This window comes from Ranitomeya imitator, chromosome 2 (genome assembly GCF_032444005.1).
Source record: "Ranitomeya imitator isolate aRanImi1 chromosome 2, aRanImi1.pri, whole genome shotgun sequence".
NCBI classification, from domain to species: domain Eukaryota; kingdom Metazoa; phylum Chordata; class Amphibia; order Anura; family Dendrobatidae; genus Ranitomeya; species Ranitomeya imitator.
Window position 1 is genome coordinate 396,714,386 of NC_091283.1, and position 16,847 is coordinate 396,731,232.

Consider the following 16,847-nt stretch of genomic DNA (forward strand, 5'->3'; position numbering starts at 1 on the left):
CTTTCCTTTTTAATGACACGCAGCACCCCCATTGTTAGCGCTGCCCGTCTCCTGACATCATTGGTTGGCTGGCTGTGCCTGTGCGTCCCCCCTGCCCGACACAACGCCCCCCGTTGTCTCATATATTTTGACTGCGAGGGTGTGATTGATGGGCACGAGCAGTGCATATGTTCCCCTGTCTTCACTCCCCTCCTTCCGCCTTCCTCTGACTGTGCGGCCTCATGGCCGCGGCATGCGATAAGGGATCAGCTGAGGCCGCCCAGTCTGAAGCAGGTGTAAGGACATGTGTGAGCGGCGAACATATTTACTGCACAAGGCCACGAATCCCAGCACCGCAGTGTGACTTTAGGAAAAGCCACTGTGGGTCTGGGATTTATGGCCATCGTTAACCGCACCGGCCAACATGAAATGAGGTCATGAGACGGCCTGCACTAACAGGGTATTGCCAAGGGATAACACAAGAGCGCAGTTTCCTGTACTGCAAATAACAACGGTAAGGAATCTGCGCACAGCACCTAGGTGTAAATTTGTACACCTGTGCTGCGTCTCCTTAAAAAGACTAGTAGACTAGTCACGCCTCCACTACTGTTTGACAGTATAATGGGCTAAATAGTGTACGTGTTTAATTCAGCGTGTGCAAGGAGCAAAATTAAATAGAGCAACCTTTGACTTGTGCATCATTAATGCTGTTCAAGGTGTGGCTCTTGTACCTTGCAACACCTGAGGGGGGGTTAAAGGTAACCTTTGAAATTGGTTCAACTAGGCTTCGGCCTACACTCTGCTCCTCTACTCCTCCTGCTGACCCTGGGCTCAAACACCGCTAGTTTTTGCCCGGAACTGCTAGCTGCACAGAGAAAAACACCAGTCAATGTGTTAGTGGGGTTCAGCAACGCCAGCTGTTCCCCTGCTGTGTAGTCGGCAACGTGTCCAGCACAAGCCACGCTGGCACAACAGAACAAAAGCTGCCACCAGTGCAGGCTTCGGCCTACACTTTGCTCCTCTCCTCCTCCTGCTGACCCTGGGCTCAAACAACGCCAGTTTCTGCCCGGACATGCTAGCTGCACAGAGAAAAACACCAGCCAATGTGTTAGTGGGGTTCAGCACCGCCAGCTGTTCCCCTGCTGTGTAGTCGGCATCGTGTCCAGCACAAGCCACGCTGGCACAACTGAACAAAAGCTGCCACCAGTGCAGGCTTCGGCCTACACTTTGCTCCTCTCCTCCTCCTGCTGACCCTGGGCTCAAACAACGCCAGTTTCTGCCCGGACATGCTAGCTGCACAGAGAAAAACACCAGCCAATGTGTTAGTGGGGTTCAGCACCGCCAGCTGTTCCCCTGCTGTGTAGCTGGCAACGTGTCCTGCAAACGCCACGCAGGCACATGAACTGAAATTGAAGGGAGCCTGCCCCCCACCCCCAGGTGTTTCTATGTATAACAGCCACCTTGTACAGCAGTACTGCTGCATTTGTACAAGGTGGCTGACTTTTTGTCCTTGCCCACGTGGAACTCAAAACGTACAAAATGTGTCTCATTGAGACCATTCCACTGTCCCTGAGGTGTGACTTTCCTTTCTAATGATACGCAGCACCCCCCTTGGTAGCGCCTCCCGTCTTCTGACATCATTGGTTGGCTTGTTGCGCCTGTGCGTCCGCCCTGCCTGAAACAATGCTCCTCGTTGTCTTATTTTGACTGCGAGGGTGTGATTGATGGGCACGAGCAGTGCATATCTTCACCTGTCTTAACTCATCTCCTTCCGCCTTCTTCAGACTGTGCAGCCTCATGGCCGCGGCATGCGAGAAGGGATCAGCAGAGGCCGCCCAGTCTGAAGCAGGTGTAAGGACGTGTGTGAGCGGCCAAAATATTTACTGCTCAAGGCCACGAATCACAGCACCGCAGTGTGACTTTATGAAAAGGCACTGTGGGTCTGGGATTTATGGCCATCGTTAACCGCACCGGCCAACATGAAATGAGGTCATAAGACGGGCAGCTCTAACAGGGCATTGCCAAGGGATAACACAAGAGCGCAGACTCCTGTACAGCAAATAACAACGCTCAGGAAGCTGCGCCAAGCACCAAGGCGTTATTTGGGACACCTGTGCTGCGTCTCCTTAAAAAGCCAAGTCACGCATCCACTACAGTTTGAATGTAGAATGGGCTAAATTGTGTACGTCTTTCATTCAGCGTGTGCAAGTAGACAAATTAATAGAGCAACCTTTCACTTGTGCAGCATTAATACTGCACAAGGTGTGTCTCTTGTACTTTGTAACACCTGAGGGGGGTTAAAGGTTTCCTTTGAAATTGGTTCAAATAGGCTTCGGCCTACACTCTGCTCCTCTCCTCCTCCTCCTGCTTCAACACGGGCTCTAACATCGCTAGTTTTTGACCGCAAGTGCTAGCTGCACAGAGAAAAACACACGCCATTGTGTTAGTGGGGTTCAGCAACGCCAGCTGTTCCCCCACTGTGTAGCCGGCAAACTGTCCTGCAAACGCAACGCAGACACAAAGCTGCCTCCAGTGCAGGCTTCGGCCTACACTCTGCTCCCCCTGCTTACCCTTAGCTCCAACACCGCTAGTTGGGGCTCTAGGAAGACAATCTTTAATAGGCAACGCATCTGGGTTCCAGCACCGCCAGCTGGTTCTCGGCAGTGTTCTTGTCACAGGTACTCCCTCGTGCCAAGCCTGGTTTCAGCACCGTCAGCTGTTTCCGGGTTGTGTCAAGCTCACTGAGACGCCTATGCTTGCCCCGTCGTGGTGCGGTCGGGTTAGCCAACTCCAGGGTGCCTCCAGTTTAGGAGCTTCCTATGTGGGCTGCGTGAACTGGTAGTCAAGGCTGGTTCTGTAGTGCCAGTAGGCCCAGCTCCCCCTGTAGGACTGTTGGGGTTCGGTAACTGCGGCTGCCTCGCGGCCTAGCTGTTCTCTCCTCTCCTGTGGGCCTTGGGGTCCACCACCTGGTTCCAGCACCGTCAGCTGGTTCCAGGCCGAGCCTTTGGCTTAGGTGCCTCCTCCTGGGTATCCGAGTTCCGCCAACGTCAGGCGGTCCTTGGTAGTGCTTTTAAGCGCGGGCACCTACAGCTTAGTAACCGTGTTCCAGCACCGTCAGCTGGTCCTCGGTCGTGCCATTGGCTCTTGCACACTGGGGCAACGCATCTGGGTTCCAGCACCGCCAGCTGGTTCTCGGCAGTGTTTTTGTCACAGGTACTCCCTCGTGCCAAACCTGGTTTCAGCACCGTCAGCTGTTTCCGGGGTGTGTCAAACTCGCTGAGACGCCTATGTTTGCCCCGTCGTGTTGCAGTCGGGTTAGCCAACTCCAGGGTGCCTCCAGTTTAGGAGCTTCCTATGTGGGCTGCGTGAACTGGTAGTCAAGGCTGGTTCTGTAGTGCCAGTAGGCCCAGCTCCCCCTGTAGGACTGTTGGGGTTCGGTAACTGCGGCAGCCTCGCGGCCTAGCTGTTCTCTCCTCTCCTGTGGGCCTTGGGGTCCACCACCTGGTTCCAGCACCGTCAGCTGGTTCCGGGCCGAGCCTTTGGCTTAGGTGCCTCCTCCTGGGTATCCGAGTTCCGCCAACGTCAGGCGGTCCTTGGTAGTGCTTTTAAGCGCGGGCACCTACAGCTTAGTAACCGTGTTCCAGCACCGTCAGCTGGTCCTCGGTCGTGCCATTGGCTCTTGCACACTGGGGCAACGCATCTGGGTTCCAGCACCGCCAGCTGGTTCTCGGCAGTGTTTTTGTCACAGGTACTCCCTCGTGCCAAACCTGGTTTCAGCACCGTCAGCTGTTTCCGGGGTGTGTCAAACTCGCTGAGACGCCTATGTTTGCCCCGTCGTGTTGCAGTCGGGTTAGCCAACTCCAGGGTGCCTCCAGTTTAGGAGCTTCCTATGTGGGCTGCGTGAACTGGTAGTCAAGGCTGGTTCTGTAGTGCCAGTAGGCCCAGCTCCTCCTGTAGGACTGTTGGGGTTCGGTAACTGCGGCTGCCTCGCGGCCTAGCTGTTCTCTCCTCTCCTGTGGGCCTTCTGGTCCACCACCTGGTTCCAGCACCGTCAGCTGGTTCCGGGCCGAGCCTTTGGCTTAGGTGCCTCCTCCTGGGTATCCGAGTTCTGCCAACGTCAGGCGGTCCTTGGTAGTGCTTTTAAGCGCGGGCACCTACAGCTTAGTAACCGTGTTCCAGCACCGTCAGCTGGTCCTCGGTCGTGCCATTGGCTCTTGCACAATGGGGCAACGCATCTGGGTTCCAGCACCGCCAGCTGGTTCTCGGCAGTGTTCTTGACACAGGTACTCCCTCGTGCCAAGCCTGGTTTCAGCACCGCCAGCTGTTTCCGGGTTGTGTCAAGCTCACTGAGACGCCTATGCTTGCCCCATCGTGGTGCGGTCGGGTTAGCCAACTCCAGGGTGCCTCCAGTTTAGGAGCTTCCTATGTGGGCTGCGTGAACTGGCAGTCAAGGCTGGTTCTGTAGTGCCAGTAGGCCCAGCTCCCCCTGTAGGACTGTTGGGGTTCGGTAACTGCGGCTGCCTCGCGGCCTAGCTGTTCTCTCCTCTCCTGTGGGCCTTGGGGTCCACCACCTGGTTCCAGCACCGTCAGCTGGTTCCGGGCCGAGCCTTTGGCTTAGGTGCCTCCTCCTGGGTATCCGAGTTCCGCCAACGTCAGGCGGTCCTTGGTAGTGCTTTTAAGCGCGGGCACCTACAGCTTAGTAACCGGGTTCCAGCACCGCCAGCTGGTCCTCGGTCGTGCCATTGGCTCTTGCACACTGGGGCAACGCATCTGGGTTCCAGCACCGCCAGCTGGTTCTCGGCAGTGTTCTTGACACAGGTACTCCCTCGTGCCAAGCCTGGTTTCAGCACCGCCAGCTGTTTCCGGGTTGTGTCAAGCTCACTGAGACGCCTATGCTTGCCCCGTCGTGGTGCGGTCGGGTTAGCCAACTCCAGGGTGCCTCCAGTTTAGGAGCTTCCTATGTGGGCTGCGTGAACTGGTAGTCAAGGCTGGTTCTGTAGTGCCAGTAGGCCCAGCTCCCCCTGTAGGACTGTTGGGGTTCGGTAACTGCGGCTGCCTCGCGGCCTAGCTGTTCTCTCCTCTCCTGTGGACCTTCAGGTCCACCACCTGGTTCCAGCACCGTCAGCTGGTTCTCGGCAGTGTCTTTTGCTCTTGTACCTTCTGCTCCCCATCCTGGTTCCAGTACCGTCAGCTGGTTCCGGGCAGAGCCTTTGGCTTAGGTGCCTCCTTCTGGGTATCCAAGTTCCACCAACGTCAGGTGGTCCTTGGTAGTGCTTTCGGGCACGGGTACCTCCTGCTTAGTAACCGGGTTCCAGTAACGTCAGCTGGTCCTCGGTAGTTCCATTGGCTCTTGGACCTTCGGCTACCCATCCGGGTTCCAGTACCGTCAGCTGGTTCTCGGCAGTGTCTTTTGCTCTTGTCCCTTCTGCTCCCCATCCTGGTTCCAGTATTGTCAGCTGGTTCCGGGCAGAGCCTTTGGCTTAGGTGCCTCCTTCTGGGTATCCGAGTTCCGCCAACGTCAGGCGGTCCTTGGTAGTGCTTTTTAGCACGGGTACCTCCTGCTTAGTAACCGGGTTCCAGTAACGTCAGCTGGTCCTCGGTAGTTCCATAGGCTCTTGAACCTTCGGGTAGCCATCCGAGTTCCAGTTCCATCAGCTGGTTCTTGGCATTTTCTCAGCCTTCTTGTACCTTCTGCTACATTTCCAAGTTGAAGACCCTAAAGTCGACGACCCGGAAGACCACCCCGATGACGACGACGACGACCCGGAAGACCACCCCGATGACGACAACGACGACGGCGGAGACGACGACGGCTGAGACGACGACGGCGGAGATGACGACACTGGAGACGACGACCCTGGAGACGACGACATGGAAGACCGAGAAGCAGAAGAACAAGAGGCTGCAGAACAAAGAGCAGAAGAACATTAAGCATAAGACTTAATATCAGAGCAAAAGATATTATCTAAATCATATGCAGAAGAAGACTAAGCAGTGTATGGGGGTGAGTCCGTTCCTCCTCGTGGTGCCCCTGGATAAAGCCTGATGCTGCAGGCCAAACTGAACGCGGACAAATGTAACTTTTGTGACTGGCAGAACGGAAGGTGTAATCTTCCAACTTTTATAGATAACAACTACGGGAATGCCTGTCACAAATGAGAATATGATGAAGAAGTAGAATAGGAAGAATAATAACAGTGGAATAAAAAGAATATGTAGAATAGGAAGAATAATAATAGTTGAATAAAATGAATATGAAGAATGTAATAAAAAAAAAAATAGGTAGAAGATGAAGAAGAAGATGAATAAGGTGAAGAAGAAGTTGATGTCAAAGATGCTGATGATGATGAAGATGAAAGTGTGGGAAAAGTAAAAAAAAAAAAGAAGGGGAAGGGCGTGGAATAGTGAAACATCAATATCTGACAAAATAAAAAAAAATTTACATACTCAATATCTTTTTCACTCCGAACGTCTTAAAAAAAAACAAAAACATGCTATTCTATTTGATTGGGCTAAACCTCATTGCCTTTAATGTCTCCGCCACCTCCCACAATACATCCTACATTATTCTTAGTTGTTTTCCTTGATGTAGAATGAACCTACAAGGAAAGAAAGGGATTATTTTAATTCCGATATTTTGGTCCCATTGACTTGCATTGGGATCGGGTATCGGTATCGGCGATATCCGATATTTTTTGAATATCGGCCGATCCCAACCGATACCGATACTTTCCGATATCGGAAGGTATCGCTCAACACTAGTAATCACCCCTTCTAGTATAGTGACCACAGATGCTAGTCCTGAAGGCTGGGGGGCACATTTTCAGGATCAGTGGGTTCAGGATCTTTGGTCCAGCTCAGAACTTAATAGTTCCTCGAATGTCAAAGAGTTGAGGGCTATATATTATTCCCTACTTCACTTTCTTCCTCAGCTCAGCGGCTCTCATACAAGAGTATTCTCCGACAATACCACTGCGGTGGCTTATCTGAACCATCAAGGAGGTACGCAGTCAAACTCAGGGAGGTGGCATCAGACATCATGGAGTTAGCCGAAGGTCATCTGCTATCACTGTCAGCAGTGCACATCAGAGGCACAGACAACTTTCGTGCCGATTTCCTGAGCCGTCACACTCTTCATCAGGGGGAATGGATGCTAAACAGAAAAATTTTCAAATTGATAACAGCTCGATGGGGTGTTCCTCAAATAGACTTGTTTGCCACAAGAGCCAACCGGCAGGTCAAGGTGTTTGCCTCTCTAAGCAGGGAGGACAAGCCGGACATACTCGATGCCCTCCAGGTACCATGGACATTCGACCTGGCCTATGCTTTCCCTCCATGGAATCTATTGCCTATAGTAATAAGAAAAATAAGGGAGGAAGGCGCAAGAGTTCTGTTAATAGCCCCATTCTGGCCCAAAAGGCCATGGTTCTCATGGCTGAGGGCGATGTCAGTGTCAGATCCATGGATTCTGCCTCAGTCCAAGGACTTGCTCTCTCAGGGTCCATTCCTCCATCCTCAGGCAAAGGGCATGAACTTAACTGCATGGAGTTTGAGAGGCGGTTACTAAATCTCAGGGGGTTTTCTAATGGGTTAATCGATACTCTTATGAAGAGTAGAAAACCTTCAACTACCAGGATTTACGTTAGAATTTGGAAGAAATTTCTTCAGTTCCATACTACGCAGCTTTCCTCTGAAGTTCCTATATTTCCAATGTTAGAATTTCTACAAAAGGGTCTGGAATTAGGTCTCTCCGTAAGCACTCTGAAGGTTCAGGTTTCAGCCTTAGGAGCTCTTTTTAATTATGACGTTGCGGGTAATAAATGGATATCCCGGTTTATATCTGCTTGTGAGAGATCGAGACCAATTAGCATACCACAGGTTCCTCAGTGGGATCTATCTATAGTCCTAAATGCATTGACACAACCACCTTTTGAGCCTCTCCATGCAGCCTCACTAAAAAATATTTCTTTGAAAACTGTATTATTAGTGGCGTTAGTTTCTGCTAGAAGAGTAAGTGATCTTCATTCATTATCTATAGATCCTCCCTTTTTATCTGTGACATCAGATAGGATACTTTTAAAAACAGATCCTTGTTATCTCCCTAAGGTGGCCACTACTTTTCATAGATCCCAGGAGATCTTGTTACCTACCTTTTATGAGAACCACTCAACTCCAGAAGAAGAAAGACTTCACACCCTAGATGTAAAAACGACTGTCTTGGCCTATTTAGAGAGAACTAGGGACTGGAGGAAGAGTAGGGCTCTCTTTGAGTCTTTCCAGGGTAAAACAAAGGGTACCAGAGTCACAAAGAACACATTATCTCGCTGGATCAGAGAGGCCATAATCTTGGCATATAAAGCGGGAGGAAGAGATCCTCCAATGCATATAGGAGCACACTCTGCAAGAGCCTTGTCGACTTCCTGGGCAGAAAGGGCGAATGTGCCAATAGACCTTATATGTAAGGCTGCAACTTGGTCTTCACCTAATACCTTCTATAAGCATTATAGATTAGATCTATCCTCTGCTTCTGATCTAACCTTTGGGGTATCGGTCCTTGACTCAGTAAACCCACCCAATCTATAGTCTCTGTAATTCTCTCTAGTGGGTGCTGTCGTGGCGAATAGAAAATACCGGATTACTCACCGGTAATGCTCTTTTATAGAGCCCACGACAGCACCCGTTCACATCCCTCCCTTTTCCTTATATAGTTGCACGTGGTGCTTTTTTGGTGAGGTGTAAATATTAGAAGGATGTACCATAAGGTTGTAAATATGTATATATATATGTATATACCTGAACCTGTTAACTAAAACCTGGCGGCGGTTCCTCCTATTCTCTGTAAAACAACTGAGGAGCGAGGGGGGCCGCCCCTTTTATCTCTCTGTAGGTTTCCTGTTCCTAGGGGCGGATCCCCTCTCTCTCTCTCTCTAGTGGGTGCTGTAGTGGGCTCTATAAAAGAGCATTACCGGTGAGTAATCCGGTATTTCTGCCTGGTGGATACAGATTGTTTCCAAAAGTTGATGGCCATTGCAGTCCCTCAGTATCAGTTGCGCAGTCACCATTAGTTCTCTAAGCTGTGCCTGCGCTACATCAGCATGTCACAGACATCACCCATTCCCTGAAAAATTCTATGTCTGCCAGCATGCATTTCACCACTGACACATGGATAAGCAAACATGAACAGGGACGTTACATCTCTCTGACTGGGCACTGGGTGACTCTGGTGGCAGCAGGGGCATGCAGTCAAGGGGCTGCACCACAAGTCTTCGAATCTCCAAGGCTTGCGGGAAAAATCTCTGTATCTAACACTTCCTCCACTGCTTCTGGCTTCTCCACCTCCTTTAGGGCTGCCACTTGTGCCCTCAATCTCTCCCTTAATCAGACATGTGTTCCAACAGTACAGAGAGAATCCTCCCCACTTCCGTACTGAGCAGCCATGGCTCACCACAATCCGTGTTCAAATTAATATGCATTGGAGATCACAGTGACACATCTCAAGAGTTGTGGACCACTATCCAGGTTGAATTAGAGCAATAGCTGTCTCCAATGAACCTGGAGCCAGGGAAGGCTGTGTGCGATAATGGTGCAAATCTGGTGGCAGCCCTATGCTGGGGCAACCTCACACACATGCCTTGCATGGCTCACATCCTCAACCTGATGGTAAATCAATTTCTCTGCCACTATCCCTGCCTGGATGAGCTGCTGCAGAAAGTATGGTCACTGTGTGCTCACTTCCGACAATCACACCCCGCAGGTCAATGACTTGCATTGCTACAGAGGTCTTTTAGCCTACCGGTTACTCCTTTGATTTGTGATGTTCCAACACGGTGGAATTCTGCTCTGCACATGTTGCAGCGACTGTGACACTAGCAACGAACCCTGGTGCAATATGTCCTTTTGCATAGAAGTGGGCCAACGCAGTACGGACGTGGTGCAAATCACGCTTGTGGAGTGGGCACAGATGAAGGACCAATGCCCAGTTTTGAATTGGCTACTAAGATGGTTAGTGCTGACGATGCCTGATCAGTATCACTATTCCATTCATCTATATGATCTAGATGCTGGGAAAAGTTTGAATAGTCTGCATGAGAAGTAGGAAGAGGTTGAAGCAAAGGAGGATGCAGACGGGATAACAATATCTCAAATTTACAGGCTGCTGTCGCACAGGCAGGTGCCATGGAGGGGTGGATTACAGCGATCGAGGGGGCTCCTGGTACCAGACACACTGTTAGTGAAGGTACAGGATCCGACGAACAAATGGAGGAGGCAGGGTTGTTGGATGAGCAACAGTCAGGAGATGAAGAGGATAATGATTCCCTCTCTATTGTCCGTGCTTGGCAGGAGGTGACGGAGGAAGCAACCTTGAGTGTTACCCTGCCACCAACATACCATGGACTTGGATGTTATGGAAGCGCCTGACACATAAGCACCTTCTTGCTGCACTTCAACATGATGCCGGTATTCTTAGGGTTAGAAATAATGCAGACTACTGGGTTACCACTCTGTGAGATCCATGGTACAAGAGTAAATTTATCCAAATTCTTCCCCCCTGGAAAGGGACGTCCTCTATGAAAACAGGCTTGCAGACAATCTTAAGAGTGGTTTTGCCCAAGACAGCAGTGAGGCACACAGTGTGCATCACAGTTGTAGACGTCCAACCCCAAAATGTCAAGGAGTCATCGCAGAAATATTAGCAGCTGCAGCAGTGTACGTAGCATAAGCAATTTCTGTGAGTCATTTCTCACATTTTTAGGGGAGCCCGTGCACAAGCAGAACAGAGTGCAAGTCTGACATGTTGTGAGTGACTGGAGAGGATAGTTCAGGCATATTTGAAGCTCAATATCAATGCCATCAGGAAGTTTTGGACCCTTTTGCATTTTGGTCTTCAAAAACGGGTGGCCTGAGCTCGCCTGTCACGCCTTGGAGGTTTTGTCATGCTCAGCAGGCAGCATTCTCTCGGAACGTGTCTTCAGCGCTGCTGGTGATGTCCTGAAGGATAAGTGCATATGGCTGTCCCCTGAATGTGTAACTTTCATCAAAATGAACAAGTCATGGATCTCCAATGACTTTTGCACTCCAGTTGCAGACTGGGCGATTTTGTAGTTTTTAGTGTCATGCATTGATCTAGCATTATTGTAGTCTGTGACTCCTTTGTCGTGGCTTCTGTGCCTGCTGTTGCTACTGCTGCTGATGTTACAAACAATTTTTTGAAATATGGAGACTCTGAGTTAGGTCTCCGTCTGGTGGGTTGCCTGTAGTGGAAGGTGTGTCAGAGGCCTATTATACTCTTTCTACTCGGTGGAAATTGATGTTACTTTAGTGGTGTGAGACAATATTTTTTTGAAATGTGGAGAATTTGAGTTGGGTCTCCTTCATGTGTGTTGCCTGTACAAGTAGGGCTCCCAGATAGGCAGGCCTGCACTTACTTTCACTCTAGTACCTGTGTTACTTTCCTTACATTTTTCTACCAATAGTATTGTATAAAACTGATGTTTGTGCCATCTGAGTGTGGCTGGGAAAAAAAATGGGCAGGTCTTGTATGAGGTATCAGGACTCCCAGCTAAGAAGGCTTATACCACTCCCTTAACCACCAGGTCATCTTTGAAACTTCAATTACAAGCTGTATATGCTCACCCAGAACCTGATACCTCGTTAATAATGGCCCATGGCTGAGTGCTGCTGTGCCATTTGCAAATTTCTACTGTGGGTCAATTGATGCCACTTTTCATGATGTCTACCCCTAATTTTAGTTGTTTTGGAAGTTTATTGTCACCCCCTTAAGGTGTTGTGTATACTTTTGGTTTGGCCTCACATTGAATTTAATAGGATTCGGGTACATTCATCGAAACCGCTCGACTAACATGTTCAGGGAACGTCTAAATGTTCGGCATATGGAACCGAACCTAAAAGGTTTGCTCATATCTAGTCATTTAATCTGTCTACAAGGTCTAGAAAATGATAATTTTGATATTAGTGGTATTAATATTCCCTTCCCCTCAAAATAAAATATATCTTATCTTTACTACTGTCAAGCACAAACAATGTTTCCAAAACAAGATTGAGTCATACCTGAAGGCACTCTCTAATAAATTACAAAACGGCATGTGTGCAATTGTAATATCAGACCTAGTCTGCAATCAGTCCTACGACATTTAAAAAACAATGACAAGCTTGTTATAAAAAATTCAGACAAGGGAGGGTCAGTCATTGTAATGGATAACAGGGAATATACAGCCTGGGTTGAGAAAACGCTTTCTGACACGAATGTGTACAGACACCTACGGTATCTAGTTATCCCACTTTGTCTATCCAGAAAATACTTTTTCACTAATAGACCAGGGTCATAGTTTTTTCCTAGAAAAAAAACAATTAAGCTAAATACCTCAAGGTGAGTGACAAACCCAATGCTGCCAATTTTACATGTATTGCCTAAAAACCAAAAGGGAAGACATTCACCTCCCATGAGAACCATAGTGTCAGTAATTGGCTCTCTGGGCAGGAGGCTGGGTGAGTGGCTTGACCAGCTCCTCCAGCCTCTCATTCAGAGGGCACCAGGTTTTCTAATGGACAGTATAGATGTACTAAATGTTTTGAATGATATTACATGGAAATCAAGCTTTTCATGGATTGCTTTAGAAGTGTTTCTTTTTACTTTACTTATCAACGATCTGTCTTGCAAACCGTAAGAGTACAACTATATTAATTGCACATTAAAAGTAGTATTTTATAATTGGATATATTATATATCAGAGAGATGTTATTTTTTCTATGGGTAATTGTTGCTATGTACAGTATATGCTGCTCTTATAATTAATGACTCCTGTAAATCATGGCCGCTCCTCGGGACTTTCCCAGTGTCATTACTCTTTGTACTTCTGCCTGTCTCCTCCATATTTCTGGGGTCCCTGTGACCTGAGCGGCTCCTGTAGTGATAATCTCCTTCACTCCCAGTGTATGCGGCAGATTCTGGTGGACAGAAATAAAGCACATGGCATTCAGGCTGCGCTCCATCTTTACGACACAAATCCTGTTGTTAGCGTCTTTATCATCCTCAACTTCTGGTATCCGTGATGGCGCTGGCTTCATGTGAAATTAAATGTTCCAGTCCATACAAAGAGAAAATACAAAATTTAAACATTATATTTCCTCATATATTTACCTCTATTTTGTCCAATAATTGTAAAATTTCATTGGATCATGGCCAGCTTTAGACAAACTGGGGCCCTGGGTAAAAGTTTAAGGTGGGGCCCCAAATGCTCACATCACCCAGAAACATTTCCGTTTTATTTACAAGCGCTACGTTCAGGCCACTAAATGAGCCTGATCGACAGTATTGAATTCATTCAACGCTTGTTTCCCGGCCTTTTTAGGAGAGGTGCAAACGTTCAGTAATTGGCAGCGCTTTAGACGCAGCACATGTCCGCTGCGTCCAAAGCGCTGCCGGCTATTGAACGCAGGTGAATCCGCATGTGTTCATTGAACCGTGTGGATTCACTTCGTTCAATACATTGTATGGGTGAAATTTATCTTGCGGAGACAAATAAAGATAAATTGACATGCTGCTGTCTGAAAACACGCGCCGCATGTCCGTCTCCATGGGTGAGCTGCGGGTGTCTGTGCATGCATAGTGTACATGGGATTTCTTGAAATCCCATCTGCTATGCTGTAACATCTGGCTGCTGCACAAGTACACATTGTCCAACCTTGCATCGTTTACTAACCGTGTGCACCTACCCTTACTCCGGGTGAGGAAGAATGATTGGTGCAGATAGTCCTCGATACAGGATAATGTAGGTCACATGTAGTACATATAGTAAAATGCACTCCCTATGGTCCTTGATAGAGTATACTGCAGCCCCCGTCATAGAGTATAATGCAGCCCCCCTCATAGAGTATAATGCAGCCCCACACACAGTATAATGCAGCCCCCACACACAGTATAATGCAGGCCTCACCCCCACAAACACACAGTATAGTTCAGCCCCTTTACACAGTGTAATGGAGCCCCCACACACACACACTATAATGCAGCCCCCCAGGGTATAATGCAGCCCCACACACAGTATAATGTAGGCCCCACCCCCACACAGTATAATTCAGCCCCCCACAAACACACAATATAGTGCAGCCCCCCACACACACAGTATAATGCAGCCCCCTCAGAGTATAATGCAGCCCTACACATAGTATAATGCAGCCCCCACACAAAGTATAGTGCAGCCGCTGCACACAGTATAATGCAACACCCTAAGAGTGTAATGCAGCCCAACACACACACGCACAGTATAATGCAGCCCCCCAGAGTATAATGCAGCCCCCGCAGAGTATAATGCAGCCCCCAGAGTATAAAGCACAATATAGTACAGTCCCTCACACACACAGTATAATGCAGCCCCCTCAGAGTATGATGCAGCCCTACACACAGTATAATGCAGCCCTACACACAGTATAATGAAGACCCCCCAAGCACGCACAATATAATGCAGTCCCCCCCACACACAGTATAGTGCAGCCCCCACACACAGTATAGTGCAGCCCCCACACACAGTACAATGTAGCCCCCCACATACACAGTATAGTGCAGCCCCCACATACAGTATAGTTCAGTACCCCCACACACACTATCGTGCAGCAGACACACACACACTATAATGCAGACAGACACACACACTATAATGCAGACACACACACACAATACTTACCTCTCCTCCTCTTACCCCTGTTGCTCCGATTTCGGCAGAGCGTCTCAGCGTCTCATCAGCACTACAGCTGAAACACGCTGAGTCAGAGGCAGAGAGAAGTGATGGGAGAGGGAGTGTCATATGACACACTCTCCTCCATCACTGCTTTCAACTTTATCTGTGATGCCGATAAGTTGAATGTGGGGAGGGGGCCGCGCCAGGCCCCTCATACTCAGGGGCCCCATAGCAGCCACTGGCTGGGGGCTCCTGGAGGAGCAGGGGCCCTAGGTGGCTGCCTGGTCTGCCTGCCCCTAACACCAGCCCTGCATGGGATTCTTTATTATGTGACATCGGCATCTTCTTTCCATTCAGATTCCTACAATATCGGATCCTTTAAGTGGAGATTTTCTATTTAAGAGAATTTTTCTGACTTGACCATCAAGGATGGATATGAACAAGGACAAAGTGATGGAGAGAATATTACACCTCACTCTAGAGATTCTCTTCCGGCTTACTGGAGAGGTGAGAGATTCTGATGACGTCATATTACATCATTCTTATCTATGGGAATAACAAAAATGGACAGAACTGGAGAGGTGAGGACTCTGGAAATGTCTGTAGTGAGGTTTATTAATGTGTCTCTCCATAACTAGGATTACACAGTAGTGAAGAAGACCTCTAGTGAGCACTATCAGGCCTCTGTGTCTGAGGGATGTGGAAGACCCCTGAGCCCAATCACGGGGCCTCTACCTCACCCCATGACAGATGAGGACATCAATGACCAGAAGATCCTGGAACTCACCTACAAGATGATTGAGCTGCTGACTGGAGAGGTGACACTGCAGGGAATGCTGGGACATTATACAGTAACACTATGAAGGGATCTGGGGGATGACGGTATTATTATATGTGTCAGGTTCCTATAAGGTTTGAAGATGTTGCCATCTATTTCTCCATGGAGGAGAGGGAGTATTTAGAAGGACACAAAGATCTGTACAAGGACGCCATGATGGAGGTTCCCCAGCCCCTCACATCACCAGGTAATAAACAGGACTTAACACACACGGCCTATAATTATTTGTATGTAAAGAATTAATTCAGTTACTGTATGTGTTTCCTCCAGTTCTATCGAGTAAGAGTTCAACACCAGAGAGATGTCCCCGTCCTCTTCTTCCACAGGACTGTAAACAAGAAAGTCCCAATGCCCCTCAGGATCATCAGGTACATGGAGAGAATGTGTCATGAAATCTTCCCTATGATGTATTCAAGGCTGTGAAGGTCTTGTGTTCAGTCTTGTTTTATTCACCAGTATTGTACTCTGAATTGCCAATTTATTAGAGACACTGGTTCTTTCATAATTAGTGCTTCCATGTATGGAAATTAGACCAATGACCCCAGAATGCAGCAAGAAAAGAAGTGATAAGTTTTCATTGTGAATCCACAGTATAATGAAAAACAAGAATGCTCTGAGCAACTTTGAATAAGGCATATAATTGGTGCTAGGGTCAGGGCCAGTATTTCAGAAACTGCCAACTTTGTGAGATTTATACATATAATGTGTCAGGAGTATATAGAGAACGTTGTGATCAGTGATAAACTACCATTGAAAGGGGATCATGTGGATGTTAACGACTCATCAAAAAAGATATCAAGAACCGTTCTTAGCAAACACGTGGTGCACAATTCATGCAAATTGCAACTGAATATATAATAGAGTAGGAAATTTGCGTGAACTGATTGTTGTAGATGACCAAGCTCATCTCATCATGGCAGCTGTTTACCCTGTGGTAGAAGGACAATGCCCCATGTCACAAGGTTTGGTGAAAAAGTATCCTGCCTTCAATGGCCAACATTTTAACAAGTGTATTCAACAACAACAAATTGCTGAGATTCTGATGGTCACGAAGTTTTAATGCTCCACTAGGTGGGTGTCTTTAATAACGTGACTGTTCATTATATGTTTTATATTTGGTGGAGAAGGCAAAATAAAGCTGACCATAGACATTAGATGTTGTCTAGATCTTCTTACAATTTTTTTTGTGGAGGCTGCTGGTTAGAATTAGGAGCTAACAGGTTGTTGAATTTGTACAGGAGACGAGCAGCTATGTGATAGCTACTGCTGTCATTTGATTTGTGGTCATCTTCTTAATTTATGATATTTTCTGTTTTTAACACAACTTTTCCATA

The 16,847-nt window shown here is 48.2% G+C and overlaps 1 protein-coding gene across 1 annotated transcript in view; it reads left to right on the plus strand.

Annotated features, from left to right (window-relative positions):
* LOC138664139 (gastrula zinc finger protein XlCGF26.1-like) overlaps positions 1-16,847 on the plus strand; it is a 57,704-nt gene that overhangs the window by 21,436 nt on the left and 19,421 nt on the right. The window contains exons 2-5 of the mRNA XM_069750580.1: positions 15,033-15,182; positions 15,314-15,493; positions 15,577-15,700; positions 15,784-15,881. Of these exons, the coding sequence (XP_069606681.1) occupies positions 15,105-15,182; positions 15,314-15,493; positions 15,577-15,700; positions 15,784-15,881 (480 nt within the window). The 5' untranslated portion in view covers positions 15,033-15,104. The remainder of the gene's footprint in view (positions 1-15,032; positions 15,183-15,313; positions 15,494-15,576; positions 15,701-15,783; positions 15,882-16,847) is intronic.